Below are 24,939 nucleotides of genomic sequence, written 5' to 3' on the forward strand. Positions count from 1 at the left end.
GAAAGTTATTTAAAGGGTTCCTTTGTGTTGAAAAGGTTGAGAAATGCTGCGCTATGGGGCTCCATTCACATAACCACATCCCATGCAATGCATAGGAGCCCATTATGCTTTTATTTTGCAGGGTTTGCAGGAAACAAAAGAGGAAGTAAAACTCATAAGGATTTACTTCCTCTTTAAGGACGCCTGCGGCCGATCATTACCTAACAACTAGCTATTTACAGTCTGTGTTAGGGACACCGGCTACCGCTGGTAGTAAATTTACCACAGGCTTTCACCACTAAAATACTGCATGACTTCATAAAATAACTCATGCTGTATTTTAGTTGCGTGTTTTTTTTATTTTTTTTATTTTGTTGTTTGTTTTTTTTACTGAAAAACTCGGATGTGGTAAGATACCACTTTGTCCATGTAGCCCTATATCTCTAAGGCCTTGTTCACACATAGCATAGTATACCGTATGCACCTGCAGGGCCATGTTTACCCATTTATGTCCATTGGGACACAGTGGCTGAATGTACACAGCCACTGTGTCCCAGTATACCATTGGTGTGGGTGCAAGTGCGTGTCCCTGAACTATCACTATCTGCATTCAGGGACACGCACCCACTGTTAGAAAGTTTCTTTAATCTAATATTTATCTATTAACAAATGAATGAATTGATTAGATCTTTACAGAATAATTGAGGTGTGTGTGTGTGTGTATCTATCCTATCTATCCTATCTATCTATCTATCTATCTATCTATCTATCTATCTATCTATCTATCTATCTATCTATCTATCTATCTATCTATCTATCTATCTAGATAGATAGATAGATAGATATATAGATATCTCTATCTAGATAGATAGATATATAGATATCTCTATCTAGATAGATAGAAATATAGATATCTCTATCTAGATAGATAGAGATATCTATATCTAGATAGATAGATATATAGATATCTCTATCTAGATAGATAGATATCTATATAGATATATATATAGATATATATAGATAGATAGAGATAAAGAGAGAGAGATCCTATGGAGAACCAAACGCCCAAAAATGGAACTTCCACTTTTTGGATTCCTCCCCTCCCTCCGGTGTCACATTTGGAGGGAGCAGATACCTGTCTAATACAGGTATTTGCTCCCACTTCCTGGCCTAGATCACCACGGCGCTTGCGGTGATCTATGCCACTTCCGGCGCCTACCCCGTCCTCTCCCGCTGTATTCTGGGAGACACACAGGTCCCAGAACACAGCAGGGACCTGAGAGGACGCGCTGCGCGACTCGCGCATGCGCATTAGGGAGCCAGGACGTGAAGCCGCACGGCTTCACTTCCTTATTCCCTTACCGAGGATGGCGACGGCAGCAGCCAAGAGCCGAAGGACGGATCGGCTTCGGCTGCCGACATCGCGGGCGCCCTGGACAGGTAAGTGTCCATATATTAAAAGTCAGCAGCTGCAGTATTTGAAGCTGCTGGCTTTAAATTTTTTTTTTTTTTTTTTTCAGCGAACCTCCGCTTTAATTAGGAATCTTGCATTGGTTTCACTCACCTTCGCCCATCACATGAGAAGAAAGGTTTCACATTTCTTAAGATGTAAAGGTTTATGTGTTTAGTGTTTTAGTTAAACATCAAAAACATGGCTTAACTGCTGGGGAATTACAGCCCCCTCAACCCAGCAAATGTAAATAAGCTAATAGAGTGTGCAGACTAGTGAATGGTGATCTTTGATATACTGATAAGGGTCATGGCACAGTGCTGCAAAGGTGTTAAAAAAAAAAAAAGGTGAATTGCGGCATGAGTAATGATGTCACCTTTCATAACATCGTGGTGCCAATATGTGCGTATTGCGGATCACACAATAACCAAGCACAGGTCCTGCATTCAGGGTTAAAGTCATTGGGTCCAAATCTGCTGCTACATGTTATTACACAAACCCATTAATGTCGCAAACTCTGACTTATCACCCTCATTCTCTTCTGTTTACACTTCCCTGCGGAGGAGGAAGGAATGACGGATTTATATTGCTGTAATTTTCCACTCGGATTTTGTGCAATTTACATTTAGATCAGCTGTTTTCATATAAAGACTTCATAACATTTTTTTTTTTTTTAAAGACCATGAAGGCTTTGTTATATTTTTCTCTTCAGATGGGATTTACAGGGAAAATTACATAAATTTGTGAAGCTAAACGGGTCACAGGAGTGCAAAACGAATTGCACTCCTGTGACCCATAGTAGAAGCCTAGCCGAATGAGCTCAGGCTGGACTTCTCCTTTAAGTGGAGTAGACATGTCTCCGGCCAGTCTTCTAGGTGTAGATCAATCGACCTTAGCACCAGATTCCAAATCGAGTCCCAGAAGGGACGGAGGCGGGGCCACGTCCAGAAAATATGTAGCATGGGACCATCATCTTGATGGCAACATCAGCACGTCGGTGAGACTGCAGGGTAGATCCTGTGTAAAAGGGTGTACCATCGAGCCAGGACCTTATACCCCGATTCCTGGAGCCTTTTAGCTATGGAAGAACGATGGGCAAAATACAAGATACAGTCTTGTTGTTCATCGGTAAACGTTAGGTCAAAGTCCCTCCTCCCTCCGAAATAGAAAAGGTGGCACATAGCCCTAGGATGGCTTAGACAGAATGGAGTATGTTTTGGAGAGAACGTGAGGGGATGATGGGTAACTTGGTATTCTTTAATAAATCAGTAAGCTTTATTATTTACACCACCAAAGTTAACGTCATTAGGGGCCGGATTCTTCTTTCTTGTTCCTTATTTCAGCCCACCGATGAGGTCTACTGTGCATGCACTAGGTGAAGCACATGACAGCACGTGCTATATAATATTACAATCGTATAGAAAGTTATTTTTTTTACCAACAAATGAGTGTAATTTTGTGCAGGACATCCATGAGATGAGGTGCATGACATCGTGGGCTTCAGCTAGCGCATGTGTATTATGACAACACTGTGAGATCTCTTGATCTCACAGTTTAGGAGCGAGATAACCCTGAAGGCACTAGTAATGTTCCCTTCCCAGGAGGCATCTCAGTGGCTGGGCTACCTAACCACTGTCTTCAGGGAAATCAGAAAATGGGGAGGGGGGAAAAAAACCACAAAATATATTTTTTAAAGAAACCAGTACAAAGATGCAGGCTGATGTGAAAGAGGGAAAGATTCTCGTTTTAAAGGCCAATTCATCATTTCCAAAAAAAAAAAAAAAAATTATATATATATATTCCTATATAACCACTTCTGGACCGCCCGCCGTCGTTTTATGTTGCTATTTTGAAGAGTAATACCGTTGTTATGGTAGCAGCTAGCTGCCATAACCCTGGTATCCTCTTCTTCAGCAGGCGGTCCACTTCAAGATAAAAGTGGTCTCTATGGCGCAAGATCACTTTTATCGGCGGTGGGAGAGGTTCCCGCTGATCTCCGGTGCCCTCCGCCGTTTACCGGAGCCGTCGGTAGCGGCGGAGGCGATCGGATCCTCTCCCTAGCCTGACATGGAGACAAGTGAGGGGAAGATGGCCCCCACCCGTCTCCATGTCATTGCAGGGCGGAAACAACGTCAAAACCTCACTTCCGCCCCCAATGCTCTTAAAGGACGTAATTTATTTATTTATTTATTTTTTTAAATGACATAAAAAAAAAAAATGTATTGCATTTTAGTGTAAATATGAGATGTGAGGTCTTTATGACCCCACATCTCATATTTAAGAGGTCCTGTCATGTTTTTTTCTATTGAAAGAGATGTGTACATTCCTTGTATTAGGAAAAAAGTGACCCAATTTTTTTTTTTAAAGAATAGTTTAAAAATTAAAAATAAAAAGGTAAAAAAAATGTTTTAAACACGCACCCCGTCCCTCCGAGCTCGCATGCAGAGGCGAACGCATACGTGAGCAGCGCCCGTATATGAAAACTATGTTCATACCACACATGTGAGGTATCACCGCAATCGTTAGAGCAAGAGCAATAATTCTAGCCCTCGACCTCTTCTGTAACTCAAAACATGCAACCTGTAGAATTTTTTAAGGGTAAAAGTTTGTCGCCATTCCACGAGTGGGCACAACTTTGAAACGTGACATGTTGGGTATCAATTTACTTGGCGTAACATTATCTTTCACAATAAAAAAAAAAATTGGGCTAACTTTACTGTTTGTCTTATTTTTCATTCAAAAAAGTGAATTTTTTCCAAAAAAGTGCACTTGTAAGACCGCTGTGCAAATACGGTGTGACAAAAAGTATTGCAACGACCACCATTTTATTCTCTATGGTGTTATAAAAAAATATATATATAATGTTTGGGGGTTCTACATCATTTTCTAGCAAAAAAAAAAACAGTTTTTAACTTGTAAACACCAAATCTCAGAAAGAGGCTCGGTCCATAAGTGGTTAAACTGGTGTTGGCCTTTTGCAATACCATATAGAGTAGCACTCAAGTTTGTAGAGAGGAGGGGCAGGATTGGGAGAACATCCGGTGTTCTGCATTAAAATGTGATGAAAAGAAACATGCTGACAGAAGGATAGAACAGAGTGGGTGGCTGGGGGTGGAGAGAGGACACAAGTCTATGCCTTATACAGATTAATACACTAACAGAGAACAGGGTGTCCTCCTCCTTGATTGTCTGATTTAATTTTCTCTGACTAGATGGACAAAAATAAAAATTCTTTGACAGGTAAGACCTCTTACTTTATGTATTTTAGCTGTTTGATACTGATGTCAAACTCAAAGCATTCTTGCATATTGATGCACCATTTGGAGGGAAAAAAAATGTTGTTTGAAAATAAGCAGTTCAAGATACTTATGGAAGAAATAAGGACAGTGGGTCAAAAAGCAGGATAGTTGTGGAGAAGAGAAGGACTGAAGGCCCAAAAAAAAAAAAAAAAAAAAAAAAAGAACGTTGTGGAAGAAAGCAGGGTAGCGTGTCTGAAAGAGAAACCGTTTTGGAGGGAGAAGGACAGAGTCTAACAAAGAGAGAGTTTTGGAAGAAGGAAGGACAGAGGGCCTAAAAGAGAGACTGTTGTGGTGGAAACCACAACAGAAGATCTAAAAGAGGGACATTTGTGACAAGAAAAAGGACAGAGGGTCTAAAACAAACACAGTTGTGGAGGAGAGGACAGCAGGTTTAAGACGGGACATTTGTGCAGGAAAGAACAACAGAGGTTCTAAAAGGGAGACAGTTGTAGAGGAGAGAAGGACAGCAGGTCTAAGACAGAATATTTGTGGAGGAAAGAAGAACTGGGGGTCTAAATGACCGTTGGGGAGAGAAGAACACCAGGTCTAAGATGGGACAGTTGTATAGAACAGTCGCACAAGGGTTCTAAAAGAGCGATAGAGAAGGAAAGAAGAGCTGAGAATAAAAAAAAAAGGGCCAGTTGTGGTGGAAAGAAGGACAGCAAAAACAGGAATTCAAACAGTTACAGTTTTGGAGAAAAGGAGAGGGGCACCTAAACAGAGTAAGTTTTATGTAGTATTATGATGACAATCGTTTAGTGGGAGAGGTATTGAGTTTGTTGAGGAACTCTGGGCTGCTACTTGTGTTCGGCAATTTTTTTTGATATTTTTTTTATTTTTTAAATCTTTTCCACACCACAACTGTCATTAGGGCCTTGCCCAGGTTGCAGTACTTTGTGGCATGTAGTGAGTTTGCACTTTAGCTTAGACCTACAGGAAAGACCGTATCTGCATATTTCACGTGCCCGGGATTTGGGGGCTCCTGGGAGCACTGAAGTCACCAGTGGGACATACTGCCTACTGCCCTGTTGTGAGAGGTCAGTTTTAGAATGATAAGCTCTTAAAGCAAGGTTTGCTGGAAATCGTCCATGCATTGTTGGTAAATCCAGTTCTGGGTGAACTCTGATGAGCCAAATGACCTACTGGCTTAGTATATTTGCTAGTGAGGGAGGTTTCACCACCCTGCCTCCCCCGTCTTTCCAATTTCATTCTCTGCAATATAAAATTATTCAGACATGCTCAAGGCAGCAAAAATATCAAATATATTCTATCTGCTGTTTAATAACCATGGAGTACACTATGAAGTACTGGAGTTGGCACATTCTGTGCCTTCATGGTGTAAACAAACTTGTGAGTCAACCGAGTTATAAGGACAATGTTTCCGACATTGAGATGCCTCTATTCACTCCTCCAAGTGATCAGATGTTCACTCTATTCTCTAATTAGCTGACGATCTGGTTAAATATTTCCTCATAGGTGATTGCTTATTTGTTGGTTGGATTCTAGTAACAGATTAGCTCATGTTGGCTTGCTATTTTTAGCTGAACTTTTGTTCCCTTGCGTTCGGAGTAAGGTGAAAACAAAGCCATGTGACTGCAGTCAGTTGATTTCCACATACAATACAGAGAGTTTACATTGAATAGAAAGATGACAGTGATAGTATGAAGGTATGCCGAGCTGTGACGTGTGTTGTGTTCCTTTTTTGTTCCCGGTAAATGCCGTAACCGTTCACCAGACTTATTATTAACTCACTGTTGTTTCTCCTCAGTTCTGAACCTATATAACCTCTTTTGTTTTGTAGTAACTTTAAAGTGGAACTCCAGTTTTCCCAATTTAAATTGTGTGGGCTAGGAGATCATTAGGAGGATCTTATCCTTGATGATGATGATAATATCTGCTCATTTTAAATCTTTTAGCCTTTGTAGTCAACCCTAAAGCCCCATTCACACCTGGGCGATTATCTGCTTGAAGCTTGAAGCTCAAAAACGCTGGAGGAGAAAAAAAATCAATTGTTCTCTATGGAGATGGTTCACATCTCCACTCCATGTCGCCTGAAGCCAAACGCCTGAAGCTCAAATAAGTTCTGGAGCTTTTTTTTTTGTCGCTCAGATTGGGGCAGATTTGGGCATTTTTGGCATGTTTGTATTCCCATAGAAATTAATGGAAACACGCCATTTGCGTGTATTTTATGCATTTCTGCACGATTTTCTGCTCAAATTAAAAAAGTAAAAAATAAAATAGTAATAATATATGAATAAATAAATGTAAAATAAAGACACAACTAACTAAAAATCATCATAAATAAAATATGTAATAATAAATAATAATTAAGCTCTAACCTTAAATATTAACATTATTATTAATAATAAAATAACAGACAGCCAGACTCGAACAAAAAAAATAATAATTTATTTTGTGTTAGGGCGTTTAGTCATTTATTATTATTTTATTTTTTTAAGGGTGAAAGTTAAAGGTTAATTATTTATTGTTACTTTAGCATGATTTTTTTTTTTTTTTTATTCATGATTTTTTTTTTATTTGTGTATTTATTTTACATTTTATTCATTCAGTTATTATTCGTATAATAATGAATACAATTTAAAATAAATAACCCCAACTCTAGAAAGGAGAGACCCCCACTATGCCAACATCCATTAATTGTATAAAAGGATTGAATGAGTTACAAACTCCATCAAAGCATGGCAGAACTTACTGGCACAACATAAGGCAGTAATTTAGCAAAAATTGAAATCTTTATTACAAAAGGTTAAAATTACATGTAACAAACAGAGACATCCTACTAACAAACAAGATCAACAAATACCCAAATGGACATAGAGCTTGGGATTGAATTATATCAAATATTGTATGAACACTGATTGTGTAGAGGTATCAATAAATGGAATCCATAAGCTCCTTTTTGTCAACGTGTTTCGCAATATTAGCTTCCTCAGGACATTTTTGGGTAGGTGCTGGTAAACCCAGAGACCAATAGGGAATGATACCACATAAAGACAGATTGCGGAACCAAGGTCAACCCTTCCCACCAGATAGATGAGAACAATAAAGCAATTGTATAGCCTTGCAATGGAAGGGGAGAGAATCTTGCCTCTAATATAACCAGGGATACAGCGGGTTCTAATTGTCATTCAGTCCGATTGGACTATTTGGAGGAGGGTGTCAGACTTCCACTTACCAGACTGGTGAGTCCGCTTGGGCAGAGGGTAGACTCCCTTACGTATCCAACTCACGGCCCCTGGTGGAGCAGACAGGAGGCATGGGAGTGCGGAGTGGTATGAAAGCCTGCTGAAGGGATCCAGGCACTAGATGAGAGATGATCTTCAAGCAGCAGGTCAGTAGTCTGGAACACAGGCCAACAGGTGCTGAGCAGGAGCAGAGCAGGCAGATCAGGGCACAAGCAGGGTTCAGCAGCAGGCTGGCAGCAAAGGTACAGTAGGAGCAGGCAGAAGCGGAGTCAAACAGGCCGAGGTCAGGTACAGGCAGCAATCAATAGAATCCAAAGGCAAGCCGGGTCGTAAGGAGATCAGGTACACAGGAACACAAGATAGGCAACGGGAACTATGGCACAGGGAGCTGTTGATCAGGCAGCACTGAGCAGAGTGCATGGCAAACCTAAATAGGCCGGTTGGCGCCAAACGGCGCGCACAAGTGCACGCCGACGCTTAGACGCGCACGCACGCGCCTGCACGCACGCACGCCAGTACACAGACCAGCGCCTACAGGAACACTCACAGCAGCGCGCACAGGAACGCGTGTGCCAATGCGCACCAGGGCGGCCAGCACCGCGACCAGCAAGGTGAGTTCTCTGACAGAGGGAAAAAAAAAGGCTGTATATAAGATATTTTGTCAAATTTGATAATGTCAAAACACTGGGATTATTGTATCCGATCCTGAAGCAGCAAGGAATTGTATTAAGTATATATCACTTCTACGAGCCGATAGGCAGCAGCTTGGAATTCACGTAAAGCCTTATTAGCAAATATAAACAAACTTCCAAATTTTTTTTTGGGGGGGGGTAGGCTGGTGGAGTAAAACCACAGCCAGATAATCCCCTAGTGATGGAGATGAGTGCCTCCTGGATATTGAGTGGCTAGTGTGGGTGCCCCCCAAGGGTTCAAGGACACCTACACTAGCCACTCGATATCCAGGAGGCACCTATCTCCGTCACGAGGGGATTATCTGGCTGTGGTTTTACTCTATCAGCCTATCCCCCCCCCCCCCCCCCCCAAACATTGAAAGTTTGTTAATACTTGCTAATAAGGCTTTACGTATAGTCCAAGCTACTGCTTATCGGCTCATAGAAGTGATATAAACTTGATACACTTCCTTGCTGCTTTGGGATCGGATACACTAATCCCAGTGTTTGATATCATCATATTTGACAAAATATCCTGTATACAGCCTTTTTTCCCCTCCATACAGTCCAATCGAACTGAATGACAATTAGAACGCTTATATTAGAGGCGAGATTCTCTCCCCTTCCATTGTAAGGCTATACAATTGCCTTATTATTCTCATCTATCTAGTGGGAAGGGTTGACCTTGGTTTCGCAATCTGTCTTTATGCGGTGTTGTCCCCTATTTGTCTCTGGGTTTACCAGCACCTAGCCAAAAATGTCCTGAGGAAGCGAATATTGTGAAACGCGTTGACAAGAAGACATGAAGGAGCTTATGGATTCCATTTATTGATACCTCTACACAATCCATGTTCATACAATATTTGATATAATTCAATCCTAAGCTCTATGTCCATTTGGGTATTTGTTGACCTTGTTTGTTAGTAGGGTGTCTCTGTTCGTTGTATGTAATTTTTTAACCTTTTGTAATAAAGATTTATATTTTTGATAAATTACTGCCTCATGTTGTGCCGGTAAGGTCCGCCATGCTTTGATGGAGTTTGCAACTTATTCAAACCTTTTATCCTAATCCTAACCTAAACTGAACTCGAACCCCTTACCCTGAAGAAAAAAACATAATAAATGAATAATAATAAAAGAAGAAATAAAAGCTAATGGAAAAGCTAAAAAAGCTGAAATAAGTAGCAACAAGTGATGCAAAAAGATAACAGTTTTCTCTGTTGGCTATTTAAAAAAAAACGTCAAAAGCCCAAAAACACGCCAAAATCGACGGAAAAGCACTTAAAGATGCTGCACTCAGGTGTGAATGCAGCCTAAGATATCATATATTGCATTTCTGGGGACAGAAAGGGCTTTCATTTAATAGCAGACTTGATTACATGTTTATTATACAATATTTTTATTTTATTTTCACTATATTTCAGTGTTGGAAAAATGATAATTAGTTATTAGTTATTTAATTGTGACTGGAAGTTCTATAATGTAGCGTGACCCAAGATATTTACCTAAAAAGATAACCGTCAAAATCTGCTGATTTAAAATGTTATCTCATAGGTGAGGTTTATAAGTAACAAAAGCAAAATGGTAACGCTCAGCACAAATGTTTGCACTTTGCTTTATCAGAGATTTATTCCCCTTTTTAGTCCCCGTTCACACGATTTGAAACTGTCAAATCGCATGACAAGTTACACCCCATTGCCGACAATGGAACCATTCATATCACTGCGACTCATGTCACCGCAATTATGAAAAAGGTTCCTGCACTACTTTTTTTTTTCCCAATTGCGTTGCAACTTGCATAGACTTCTGTTAACGAATGACCTCCCGGAAGATTTACCTCCATTGACCAGGTCATTTTTTTTGCGATACGGCACTGCGTTACTTTTACTGACAATTAATTGTGCAGTCGTGTGACGCTGTACCCAAATAAAATCAATGTCCTTTTTTTTATTTTCCCCCCACAAATAGTTTTCTTTTGGTGGTATTTGATCACCTTCTGCGTTTTTTTTTTTTTTTTTTTTTTTTTTTTTGGCGCTATCAACAAAAAAGACCAACCAGTTTTGAAAAAAAAATTAAAATATTTTTTTAACTTTCTGCTATAAAACATATCCAATAAAAAAAAAAAAAAAATCAAATTTCTTCATTAATGTAGGCCAATATGCTACATATTTTTGGTTAAAAAAATCCCAAAAAGTGTATATTGATTGGTTTGCCCAAAAGTTATAGTGTCTACAAACTATGGGATATTTTTGTGGCATTTTTTTTTTTTTTTCTACTAGTAATGGCAGTGATCAGCAACTTTTATAGCAGGATTGTGATATTGCGACGAACATTCTGACACTTTTGACACTTTTTTTGGGAACCAGTGACACTAATACAGTGATCGGTACTAAAAATATGCACTGTCACTGTACTACTGGCTGGGAAGGTGTTAACATCAGGGGCGATTTAAAGGGTTAACTGTGTGCCTAGCCAGTGTTTTACCAAACTGTGGGAGGTGCTTTTACTAGAGGAAGAGATAGATTCTAGTCCCTGCTTCGCAGAGACACAAATTCCATCCCTGTTTACATAGGCAGATTGCAGTTCTTTCTCTCTGGCTGATGATCAGCAGGTGCCGGCGGACATCGAATCCTCAGTACCCGCCAATGGGCTTGTGCTGTGTGTAATCACAGTGGGAACAAGCCGCTGGTGGCATGCATTTGCGTGCAGGATCACATGTGTATATATGTATACACACACACACACACATGATCCTGCGCACAGCTGCCACCCTGTAGCAGTAAAACTGCTATAGGGCCATCACTAAGTGGTTAAATGAGGTTGAAAGCCACAGTGCAAATCTCACTGATCTGCAGCTTTGAAATCCCACTGAAGTAGCACGATTTCAAAGCCACACCATTGTGAACCAGAGCTTAATGCTCCATTGTGGCACATGCAAGATAAAATAATTGTCTTGTGTAAATTTTTAGCATGGCAACTTTTTTACAGGTTTGTGATTGCTGAATGGACCTTGCTTTGTGCACTGGTGCGCAGTCATGTTGGCCACATAACAGGGTTCCCGTACAACTACTGGACCTCTTTTCAGCTTCCTTGCTGCTCAGGCCTTCTACTTCAGGCTCTCATCTGTCTCCTTGGCCGCACACAGCGTCTATCTAGAAAGCAGCCCCTCAACTGCTCTGATCCTCAGACTTGGGTCTCTGGCTTCCACTAGTGCACATCTGGACTCGTTGGGAAGGTGGAACCCAGAACCCTAATCCTGACTCTGCTATAAGCCCAGGACCCGCCTGCTCAATCAACCAGCCATAACGCTATGGAATCTCCGGGCTCCAGGTCCCCAAATGGATTTTACAAACTTTGGAGGAAACTGATAAAACAGATATAACTCCACATTAAATACCCCTGGAGCCCCTCAACCTGCCTATTTGAGAACCCTGGGCGACAATTACTAGGACAAGGAACTGTACTGTCACAATACCATCCACATTTCTGCCAGCCAGTTCCTTTCAATTATACCTAAACACTTTTGTTATTTTTTTTTTGTATTATATTTATTTATTTATTATTTTTTTATTTTTTTATCTACATGGGAGGTTTGGATGTGGTCAGTGGAGGCATGATCTAGACTCGCCCATCAGCCAGAATTAGCTCACATTAGGACTGATCTGCTGCTGCAGGAAGAGGCAGGTATTGGTTGCTTCAACTTTGGCTATAGATACTTTGTAATTCCTCTCTCCAGTAATGCCTTTAATTGCGCTTCCAATTGTGCCATTTCCGATTTTTATTCCCCAGTCCTTTACCTACCTCACTGTAGTTTTCCAGACTACAGGGATGACGCCATTGCAGTCCAGATGCTACTAGTGGGCATTACCATTAGTGGAGTTGTATGCATGTTATGTGCGCTATGGGAGTGATATATTGATAATTATCAGCTATACTGATAATTTAGCTGCACTTGTTATACTCAGACAAGTAACAGATGAATGTCCCTTGCTGCTCAAGGTGCAATGTGTTATGGGACATTCACTGCGAAGAGTAAAAGGGAAAAAAAAAAAAGAGATGAGCTGACCACAATTATAAAAGCAAAAAAAAAAAAAAAAAAAAAAACTTGTTCTGAGACAAGTTAGTTGGTCTCTGGAGTATTGCTGTACAGGATATCTTTACCTTCGTGGTTCCCAGAGGCTGTTTCGCCCCTTCACATCACTCATGCCCATGGCTGGATAAGCAAAATGTCAGCATAAGTCTTAATTGGATCTGAAAATCTAACTTAATATTAGAGGTGCACCAAATGGAAATTTTGGTACCGAAAATTTTAGTATACAGTATCTCACAAAAGTGAGTACACCCCTCACATTTTTGTTAATATTTTATTCTTTTTCTTATTCTTTTTCACGTGACAACAAATTACATTTTGCTACAATGTAAAGTAGTGAGTGTACAGCTTGTATAACAGTGTAAATTTTCTGTCCCCTCAAAATAACTCAACACACAGCCATTAATGTCTAAACCACTGGCAACAAAAGTGAGTACACCCCTAAGTGAAAATGTCCAAATTGGGCCCAAAGTGTCAATATTTTGTGGGGCCACCATTATTTTCCAGCACTGCCTTAACCCTCTTGGGCATGGAGTTCCCAGAGCTTTACAGGTTGCCACTGGAGTCCTCTTCCACTCCTCCATGACGACATCACAGAGCTGGTGGATGTTAGAGACCTTGCGCTCCTTCACCTTCCGTTTTGAGGATGCCCCACAGATGCTTAATAGGGTTTAGGTCTGGAGACATGCTTGGCCAGTCCATCACCTTTACTTTCAGCTTCTTTATCAAGGCAGTGGTCGTCTTGTAGGTGTGTTTGGGGTCGTTATCATGTTGGAATACTGCCCTGCGGCCCAGTCTCCAAAGAGAGGGGATCGTGCTCTGCTCCAGTATGTCACAGTACATGTAGACATTCATGGTTCCCTCAATGAACTGTAGCTCCCCAGTGCCGGCAGCACTCATGCAGCCCCAGACCATGACACTCCCACCACCATGCTTGACTGTAGGCAAGACACACTTGTCTTTGTACTCCTCACCTGGTTGCCGCCACACACGCTTGACACCATCTGAACCAAATAAGTTTATCTTGGTCTCATCAGACCACAGGACATGGTTCCAGGACCAAGTCCTTAGTCTGCTTGCCTTCAGCAAACTGTTTGTGGGCTTACTTGTGCATCTTCTTTAGAAAAGGCTTCCTTCTGGGATGACAGCCATGCAGACCAATTTGATGCGGTGTATGGTCTGAGCACTAACAGGCTGCCCCCCACCCTCCCACCCCTTCAACCTCTGCAGCAATGCTGGCAGCACTGAAAAACAACCTCTGGAAATGACGCTGAGCATGTGCACTCAACTTCTTTGCTCGACCATGGCGAGGCCTGTTCTGAGTGGAACCTGTCCTGTTAAACCGCTGCATGGTCTTGGCCACCGTGCTGCAGCTCAGTTTCAGGATCTTGGCAATCTTCTTATAACCTAGGCCACAGGTGGCAAACACAAGGTCCGCGGGCCAAATCCGGCCCGCCAGGCCTTTTCATGTGGCCCTCTGCCAGGTATCCCAGGCAACGAGAAAACATCCCCCCCCTCGCGAGCGGCAGGGCCGGTCAGTCTCCATGAGAACAAGTAAACCTCCCCCCCTCCGTGCTGTCTCCGCCTCCACCCCCGCCTCCCTGAGCTTTGTCTCAGCCAAAGATGCCGCTCTGTCTCCGCCTCTGCCCTGTCTCCGCCTCCACCCTGTCTCCGCCTCCACCCCGTCTCCGCCTCCACCCCTGCCTCCCTCAGCTTTGTCTCAGCCAACGATGCCGCTCTGTCTCAGCCTCCGCCCTGTCTCCGACTCCCTCAGCTTTTCCTCAGCCAACGATGCTGCCCTGTCTCCGTCATTGCCCTGTACCCGCCTCCACCCGCCTCTGCTCTCTTGCCTCCCCAGTCTCTCCAGCGACGCCGGCTTATTGCATAGTGGCATTTTTCGTGCATACTGGCATTCTTTGCATAGTGACATTTTTCTTGCATAGTGACATTTTTCTTGCATAGTGACATTTTTTGCATAGCGGCAGAGATTGCTGACAGCTATTTTTTTTTTTTTTTCCCCATCCAGCGGGCTGTGTCCTGAGGGCTTTTTAAGCACTTGTGTTTATGAAGTGTGTGCTGCTTATTTTGAAGTGATGGTGAAAAAAAACATAGCAAAACTGAGTACTGATACTAAACACAGAGATCCGCCCACAGAGGGAGGTACCATATATAGCCCAATAAACAGGAAACTACTAACTATAGCCCAATACAAAGGGAGGGAGCCGCCTATACGGGGAGGTACCAGAGCTGGGCCAGGTAGGAAGGTAGGAGAGAGAACAGATGTGAGGAAACTTGGGGCGCATTCCTGACCACTGCACTGTGTACATAGTGCATTCCTGATCCCTGCACTCTATACGTAGTGCATTCCTGACCCCTGCACTCTGTACGTAGCGCATTCCTGACCCCTGCACTCTGTACGTAGCGCATTCCTGACCCCTGCACTCTGTACGTAGCGCATTCCTGACCCCTGCACTCTGTACGTAGCGCATTCCTGACCCCTGCACTCTGTACGTAGCGCATTCCTGACCCCTGCACTCTGTACGTAGCGCATTCCTGACCCCTGCACTCTGTACGTAGCGCATTCCTGACCCCTGCACTCTGTACGTAGCGCATTCCTGACCCCTGCACTCTGTACGTAGCGCATTCCTGACCCCTGCACTCTGTACGTAGCGCATTCCTGACCACTGCACTCTGTACGTAGCGCATTCCTGACCACTGCACTCTGTACGTAGCGCATTCCTGACCCCTGCACTCTGTACGTAGGGCACTCCTGACCCCTGCACTCTGTACGTAGGGCACTCCTGACCCCTGCACTCTGTACGTAGGGCACTCCTGACCCCTGCACTCTGTACGTAGGGCACTCCTGACCCCTGCACTCTGTACGTAGGGCACTCCTGACCCCTGCACTCTGTACGTAGGGCACTCCTGACCCCTGCACTCTGTACGTAGGGCACTCCTGACCCCTGCACTCTGTACGTAGGGCACTCCTGACCCCTGCACTCTGTACGTAGGGCACTCCTGACCCCTGCACTCTGTACGTAGGGCACTCCTGACCCCTGCACTCTGTATGTAGCGCATTGCTGACCCCTGCACTCTGTACATAGGGCACTCCTGACCCCTGCACTCTGAGTATATACATAGTCCTAAATATACAACCGGCCCTTCGAGGGCAACCATACTGCTGATGCGGCCCCCGATGAATTTGAGTTTGACACCCCTGGCCTAGGCCATCTTTATGTAGAGCAGCAATTCTTTTTTTCAGCTCCTCAGAGTTCTTTGCCATGAGGTGCCATGTTGAACCTCCAGTGACCGGTATGAGAGAGTGAGAGCGATAACACCAAATTTAACACACCTGCTCCCCATTCACACCTGAGACCTTGTAACACTAACGAGTCACATGACACCGGGGAGGGAAAATGGCTAATTGGGCCCAATTTGGACATTTTTCACTTAGGGGTGTACTCACTTTTGTTGCCAGCGGTTTAGACATTAATGGCTGTGTGTTGAGTAATTTTGAGGGGACAACAAATTTACACTGTTATACAAGCTGTACACTCACTACTTTACATTGTAGCAAAGTGTCATTTCTTCAGTGTTGTCGCATGAAAAGATAGAATATATATATATATTTGACTTTTTTAAATGAATATGTTGGCACCTTTTTTAGCACAAGGAAAGCTCAATTAAAAATGCATCTCTTTAAATTCTATGTATGTCTTCACACTGGTGTGTTGCGCTTGAGTTGTGGTGTTCAAAATCTTTCTTGCTGCATTTTTGGTCAGTTAAACAAAAACACACCTCCGCTTCGAAATGCATTAAGAACGCAGCAAGAATGCATCAACGCACCTGTGTTAAATTTTTTTGATGCCGTTTTTGACCATTGAAAAAACACACCACAAGCACGTAGTAAAATCGCAAAAAGCATTTTCGGCGCCATTATCTCTATCAGCAAAATGTTGAAAACACCATTTTCAGCCCATCTGTTTTGGCCGCCGAAATTTATTCTCCACTTAAATCAGAGTTCCACCCAAAAGTGTTCGTCTCTTCGTCCACCTCCAGTGCCACATTTGGCACCTTTCATGGGGGAGGGGGGAACGGGGACTTGTTTTTGACAGGTCCCCTTCCCCACTTCTGGGAGACGCCGCCGAAAGGCTTCACTGCCGGGTTCCCTTACTGCCAATGGCGGTGGCTGCACCCGATAGCCAATCCGAAGATCGGCTGCGGTGCTGATATCGCTGGCTCCCTGGACAAGTAAGTGTCCGTATATTTAAAAGTCAGCAGCTAAAGTATTTGTAGCTGCTGACTTTTAATTTTTCGTGGGGTGGGCGGAACTCCTCTTTAGTGTGTTTGTGTCTATAGGCCTTACATGACGGTTTGACATGATGTGGAAGTTATTTTCGCTAAATACAAGTGTAAAAATGAAAGCTTAGGTGACGTTGTAAATGAACGGGACTACACAGAGTGCAGTGCATTACCCTACATTGTGGTATCACATGTAAAACCTGAGTTTTAATGTGGGTACAGTGCATGGGTATGAAGCCAACCTATAACTTATATGAAGATAAAAATAATACAACTTAAATTGTATCATCAAATCTACTACTCTCCCTTGAGGCTATATAATTAGAAAATCTGCCATTCTCCACTGTGCTTTTGAGGCTTTGGTCAGGAGGCGTATTAGCTTTATGTCCTGTGATCTTGTCCTTTATATATGCGCAAATATTTGGTGCAAATCCATTTTCATTGAATTTGAATTGGGTTTCCCTTATGCTAGTTTGCCCAAAGTGTGTTTCCTGGGGTTGGGGAATGACGCACAACCCCTTTCCAAGTCCCAGATACTATTTGGAGCATTACATTTCTATGCCAAAGAGTCCTCTGCTCCTTCATTGATGGAATGGAAAATGTGATCAGTTTGGCCTTTGTCCAGTACCAACCTATTTTTGCTAACGGGGGCTCCCTGTATATATTCAATAAGATTTGGGGTCATTGGTTTACCTCCCCTCACCTCTGGGTTCATCCCCTGATGGTCAGTGAGTCAGGAGACTGTACGCTCATTAATGTTCTGTGATACGGACACTTCTTTTTACTTTGTGTGATTCAACCATATTTGGCAAAACACCTTGTGCACGCTCAATGATGAAAGGCATGAGACTGTATTTCTTTGTTTTAATTTCAATGTGTTGTATGTTTTTTCTTTTTTAATTGTTTAATTTTCTTCTCAGTAAAATTAATAAAAAGCGCAAAAATTAAGTTTCCTAATCCAAAAAAATAGCCATTTCTGTTTTTTTTTTTTTTTAATAGTCTTTTTAACTAATTCTTTTTTATCTTTCGACTTGTAGGTTCCTGGGTGGAGCTGCATTTCAGCAACAACGGTCATGGTGGAGTACCACCGTTAGTGGGCCAAGAGCAAGTGCCAGCTTCAATCTCCATTCATAATGGTGACATGGAAAAAATACTTCTGGATGCCCAGCATGAGTCTGGACGAAGCAGCTCTAGAGAGAGTTCACGTTGTGACAGGTATATATTATTAAATGTATTTAGGCCAGCAGCTACAAATGCTGCAGCTGCTGACTTCTAAAAGTCAGGTACTTACCAGTGCCTGAGTCCAGCACAGTTCTTCTTCCCACTGTGGGTCCTCAGCACTGCCATCTTGGATATGGAAGCCGGCTGTGTCTTCCTGAGAAACCACAACTTTCTCCCCTTTGCACATGCCTGAGCTCACTTGGTGCTTTCTGAATGGTCCTGCAGCTTCCTGGGACATGTAACATATCCCAGGAGGCTACAGGAGGGGAGGGGGCAGGACAAGCGGAGTCATCCTTACTTTGGTGAGGAGTGTGGAAGGTGGGTACCTGTGACAGACCCAACCAGGACAGGGGCTTTTGGAGGGGACTGCAGGTTAGCCTCTTGCCTACTGACTATGGGCCCTGGCTTTTGAGGTGGCTCTATTCTTGGGAGGTGTGTGCCTGGGGAACCCTTGGAGAGGTCTTGATTCGGGTCCATGTCTCCCTGAAACGCCCAGACTCCGAGGACCTGGATACAGATTTGGGGCCTTTGTGCCCAAACCAGCAATGACTGCTTCAGACCCCCTCCTAGACTGAGAGACTCAGAGCAGATGTTAATATAATGAGCTCAAAACAACCTGATGCTGGGGTCTTCTGCTAAAAGCTGTTTACTAAGGTGTCTTTCCCCATTGTGTGCCTCCTAGGTGTGAATTCCCATTGGTAATCCTTTTAGAGATTTGGACAGCCCTAGGTCTTCTTACTGGGGAACTGGTGCCAAACTGTCTGGGTGGCCACTGAGTCACCTAGGCTTGTCTAGATAACTAGTTGTTAATTAGCTTACCGTTTAATTAGATTACTGTTTGTTTATGTTGGCTGTTCCTTAGATGTGCTAATATTACCGTTTACAGTTGCATTGTTTTTAGAGTAATGTGACCAGACTCTTACCTGATTTTGTGTGGTATATAGTCTGTGTGAATTTATAATAAAGTCAGTTCTAGTTTGCACCTAAGCAAAGTACTGCGTAAACTGTTGGTGCTATATAAATCCTGTATAATAATAATAAGCTAGTGTTGTCTAGTTATTGGGTGCAATATTCAGCTATAATACCTGGTTCCTGGTTCCAGAGTGGAGGAAGCTATATCTTGATGGAGGCACCCAAGCTGGGTGCCCAGTGGTCCGTCACAGTACCAATAAAAATGGATACTTGCTGCCCCCCAAAACACCTGTAACTCAGTTACAGGCTGGGGTGGAGGAAGCAAACCAGTGCGACTTTACTTTTTGAGTAATGTTTCTACTTTAATTAATTACCATAGTCCCTAGACTGTAACTTACAATTTGGAAAGATGTGGCAACTTTTCAGGCTTATGCACTTGTGCAAAAACTCAGAATTCACTTTAGTAAAATTACCACCAGTGCAAGGTGGATTCTGATTGGTTGCTGTGGGTCCTGCACATTGCATTTAGATTGTTGCTCCTTGTAATAATTTATTGAATAAGGTCTCAGATACCCAGAACAGTAGGTTTGTCGAATATTTACAACTGGAAAGTTTTGTATGCGTTTGCAAGTGCACACAGCCTGTATTTTCCCATATTATACATAAAGCAGGAACATGTGTCAACATACACAAAAGGCCTCTAGAAAAGGTCCCAGGGCCTCCAGCTGCACCCACTTCATATGGTACAGAATACTCTGTTGCTGGGCTTCTTTCTATTTTTGAAATTCAAAGGGCATGTGCAGTGATTTTGTACATATTATCTTCTGTTTATTCTGGGGAATATGAAATATTCCGTATTAACTTTATTTAGCATTTTTTTTTACCAATCAGTGGAGCTCTTTGCTTAATGGTGTTGTCTTCTCAGAAAAAACATGTTTACAGAACTCGCAAATTAATGGCTTACCATAGGAGAGATTCATCCCTTATCAGACAGTTCTGTCCTTGCATGCGTGCTTCAGCCTGTAAGATAAATCTCATATCAAAGGTGCTCTGCTGTCTCCTTAGCTAACCCATATTGCTATGGGAATCTTTTGCCATGAATGTGTGTATACATATAGAGTGTATTTATTTACCGTATAAGCCAAGTTTTTCAGCACATTTTTTTTTTTTGTGCTGAAAAAGCCCCCTCGGCTTATACTCGAGTCACTGTGCCCATCTGCAGCCTCATGCGCCTAAACTCCCGGCGCTGTGACATGCAGTCTAGTCGGCGGCCGTGCAGTGTAACAAAGCGTAACAAAGCCCCGCCTACTCCTCGTCCGTGATAGGCAGAACACTCACTCACTGCTGGGAAGCTGAATCAGTGTTCCACCACGGACGAGGAGGAGGCGGGGCTTTGTTACACTGCACGGCCGCCGACTAGACTGACTGCATGTCACAGCGCCGGGAGATCAATAACATGAGGCTGCAGATGGACACAGTGGGGCATGAAGATGGCACAATGAGGCTGCAAATGGGCACAGTGAGGCTGCAGATGGGCATTGTTGACCCTCTTTTCCATTTACAGTAGCCGACGCATTTCCCACCCTAGGCTTATACTCGAGTCAATACGTTTTCCCAGTTTTTCTTGTGGTAAAATTAGGTGCCTCGGCTTAAATTATTTATTGCAGTTATATACAGTGCCAACAACTTACACATAGCTTCACATATTGTACATTCATATCAGTCCCTACCCTCAAGGAGCTTACATACATATACATACCAGGAAAATTAAGACTGAAGCCAATTAACCTACAAAGACAAAGTCTTGGAAGTGTGGGAGGAAAACGGAGTACCTGGAGGTAATCAACACAAGCACAGGTAGAACATGTAAATTCCATGCAGGTAGTGTCCTAGTTGAGATTCAACCGAGAATCCTAGTACTGCAAGGCAGGAGTGCTCATCACTAAGTCACAGTGGGGTTGATTTACTAAAACTAAAATGTGCAAAATCCAGAGCAGCTCTGCATAGAAACCAATCAGCCTCCAGGTTTTATTTTCAAAATTTAATCTAACAAGCTGAAGTTAGAAGCTGATTGGCTACTTTGCACAATTACACAAGATTTTGCACTCTCCAGTTTTAGTAACTCGACCCCGTTGTGTATATGTATATACAGGGCCGATATTAAGACAGTACAGCCAGCCCTCCTGTACTGGGCCCAGGCTTAAAAAGGGGGACTCATGCACCTGCCAAGCAGGAGGGCAAGCAGTACTGCCTTATTGCCGACCCTTGTGACTCTTGTGCAGTGCTGCTGGCTTCTACTTTTTCTTTTCTTTCTATGGTTGCACTGCAGAAGGACTGGCTCTAGTATCTGCAACCCCTTCTCCCTGCTGTCTGGGACCCCTATGTGCCCCTTTCCCCCCTCTTGCTGTTTTCCCTTCTCTGCTCTCCCTCCAGCAGCTGTTGAGGGCACACAGGCAGGATGGTGGTTTCAGGATGGTGGGCAGGGGGCTCACTATCCTGAATGAACACACCACCCTGAATGAGCACAGTGGGTGATCAGTACCGATCGCTCACTGTGGAGGTGCAGTTATTACCTCTGTGCTGCAATTCACTTGAATGGGTCTTGTTCGAAGGGGGTATAATTTATGCCATGGCTGCAAAGCATCGCGGGTGTTGCATTTTAGCAAAAATATTATTTTCAGAGGAGGGGGGCCCTGTCAGGTAGTCTGTACCTGTGATTTCTATCGGCAGCCCTGTGTGTGTATATATAATGCAGACACTGTGAAAAACATGGACCTTTATAGGAATGAATAATTTGAGTGCCTGTGTGGTCCCAGCCAGGAGCATTTTGGCAAGCAGCTGTGTGGGTATAAGACTAAGAAGGGGATAGGTACAGAAGGCTACCAAATAAGCAACTACTCCAAAGCTGCATAATCTTAAAATTGAATTTACTGATCTAATCTGTTTCTTCTTTGTCTTGTCTTTCCAAGCCCTCCTCGATCTCAGACCCCCCAGAGCATCCAGAGACTAAGTGACAGTGAAACCCAGGGCAGCAAAGAGAAAAGCAGCTCCCAGGTAATCCAAGTGAATTGATAGACTTTTATATATGCTCGGAGTGAGTCACAAAGAGTCTGACTTTCAAAATTGTCTTATTCTATAACAAAGTTTCAAATTAACTATGATACACAAGGATCATTCATTTATAGCAGTGGTTTCCAAATGGTAGCCCCAGATGCGGCCCTTTGCTTGCCTTTATCTGGCCCTTGTGGCATCATTCTATCCACTGACACCAACAATGGGACATAATTCTTGTCACTGACCCCAACAATGGAGCACTATCAAAAGGGCACAATACCTTCAATTGACACCAAACGATGGGCTACTATTCTTCCCACTGACACCCGCGATGGGCCACTATTCCTCCCGCTGACACCAGCGATGGGCCACTATTCCTCCCACTGACACCAGCGATGGGCCACTATTCTTCCCACTGACACCCGCGATGGGCCACTATTCTTCCCACTGACACCCGCGATGGGCCACTATTCCTCCCGCTGACACCAGCGATGGGCCACTATTCCTCCCGCTGACACCAGCGATGGGCCACTGTTCCTCCCACTGACACCAGCGATGGGCCACTATTCTTCCCACTGACACCAGCGATGGGCCACTATTCCTCCCGCTGACATCAGCGATGGGCCACTATTCCTCCCGCTGACACCATCGATGGGGCACTCATCGTCCCACTGACACCAGCAATGGGCCACTATTCCTCCCACTGACACCAGCGATGGGCCACTATTCCTCCCACTGACACCAGCGATGGGCCACTATTCCTCCCACTGACACCAGCGATGGGCCACTATTCCTCCCACTGACACCAGCGATGGGCCACTATTCCTCCCACTGACACCAGCGATGGGCCACTATTCCTCCCACTGACACCAAAGATGGGGCAGAATTCTGTCCATTGACATCAACAATGGGGCACTAGTCCTCCCCACTGACCCCAAAGATAGGGTATGGTTTACTCTCACTGGACATCAGGGCATTTTCTACTCCCACCGGCCCTCCTAAAGTCTAAAGGACAGTAAACTGGCCCTTTGCTAAGAAAGTTTGGAGACCCCTGATTTATAGAGACAATTAAAAAGGATGAGATTATCTATGTTTGTCCATTTATTCTTTGCTGACATTACGTAGCCCACACAAACACATAAATTGGAGTCCGGAGTTTGTAGCTGGAGGTGTAAGCTCTTCTTGCACAAAGCTAGTTTGCTGCAGCCACTGTGCAAATAACGTTCTAGAAAAACAGGTGTCAGAAGCAGCTGGTTGGAACTATTCACCGGCCTCACCTTTGCTGACTAATCTTGGCCCCATATGGCCTGCAGCTATAAATCTTTATGTTCTTATCTTTTACCTTGCTAATGCAAAGACTAACATTGATATAATGTTGTTAAACCTCTTAACTGTTAAACATCAAAAATAAATGTTTTAAGTGCATAGTATGGAGTCAGCTAAGCACTGCACACTAATGTACAGGAAATCAGATAAACAGGGACATTATTGCGGAAACCATTGTAGCGAGTGTTTGAAGGTTGCATTATAGAATGGTACATTTGATGTCAGAATTGACCTGCTCCTGTCTGGCCTGTTAGGATCTGGGCACATTAGTACACAGGTTATGTGGTTGAACGTTAAAAATCAGGAACTGGATGAAACTAAAACCCGCCATAGATGGATCGGAATTTGACTAGTTCAGCGGGGATTGGCCAAATTTTGATCCATCTATGGGCAGGCTGATTGTACCCAAATTGATCCATCGATCGACTTGGGTACAATCAGCCTGTCAGATTTTTTTTTTTTTTTTACATTTGGTCACTGCAGGCGGCTACAGCTGCTAGCAGTAATCATTGTGTTCTTCTGACCCGGCATGGCTGCCTGTGCCCCCAACTGTGTTGATGGGGAAATTAAGTGATTATATTTCCTGCAACCAGGGCCGGGACAAGTGGTGGGCAGGAGGGGCGGCTGCCCTGGGCACTGTGGTATCATGTGAGATAGGGGGGCACCACAAGGAGGCTGGGGGGAGGGGGATTAGTGTTGAGAAGGGGAGTTGGGGGGGGGGCGGTAGGGGGTAAGAATTGTTCTAGGAGGGCAAATTCGGGAGGAGTGCTAGGAGTGGTGATTTGGGGGGGATTTGTGTTGGGAAGAAGAGGGATGGGAGAAGAGGATTTGTGCTAGAAGGGGGGATTTTAGGGGTTTGTGCTATAAAAGAAATATAGTAGAGTGGGAATATTTTTTTTTTTTGGGGGGGGGGGGGGGGCGCAGTTTGGCAGGTTTGCCCTGGGCTTTGGATGGCCTTGTCCCGCCACTGCCTGCAACCCATGGTGGAAGGAAAGAAAATTGAATTTGTGATTGGCGGGACCTTTGTATAGCATCAACTCTGCTGTGTTGGTAAAGTGATAGACTTGTTGGCAGAATTCTTTACACATCTCTATAAATGTCTTAATAAATGCAGAATCCTCGGCTTGTTTGTCAAAACAGAAAATTGGTCACTAGAACAGCCCTTCTCAACCTTTTTACCACAAAGGAACCCTTGAAATAATTTTCAGGTCTAGGTCTGCTTAAACCAGTTCATTGGGACTCTGTGGGAAAAATGCCTCTTGCATTGGTGGAAAGTGAGCAGAATGCCCCCTCACAGTGGTGGTCGGACCTTACAGACAGCTAAAACTATCATTGGTGTTGTGCAGCTGGCTCTTTCATGGCCTAGCAACTATGCAGGCACCATCAAATATTAGGACAATCAGCCACAGCTCAAGGAGCCCCTAGCAAC

General features: G+C 43.6%; 1 protein-coding gene across 1 annotated transcript in view; it reads left to right on the forward strand.

Moving 5' to 3' along the window:
• The window catches only part of BNIP3 (BCL2 interacting protein 3), an 83,533-nt gene that overhangs the window by 23,936 nt on the left and 34,658 nt on the right, over positions 1 to 24,939 (forward strand). The window contains exons 2-3 of the mRNA XM_073595687.1: positions 18,035 to 18,212; positions 22,100 to 22,184. Coding sequence (XP_073451788.1) covers positions 18,035 to 18,212; positions 22,100 to 22,184 — 263 coding nt within the window. The remainder of the gene's footprint in view (positions 1 to 18,034; positions 18,213 to 22,099; positions 22,185 to 24,939) is intronic.

This window comes from Aquarana catesbeiana, linkage group LG08, assembly GCF_042186555.1.
Source record: "Aquarana catesbeiana isolate 2022-GZ linkage group LG08, ASM4218655v1, whole genome shotgun sequence".
Classification (NCBI taxonomy): Eukaryota; Metazoa; Chordata; class Amphibia; order Anura; family Ranidae; genus Aquarana; species Aquarana catesbeiana.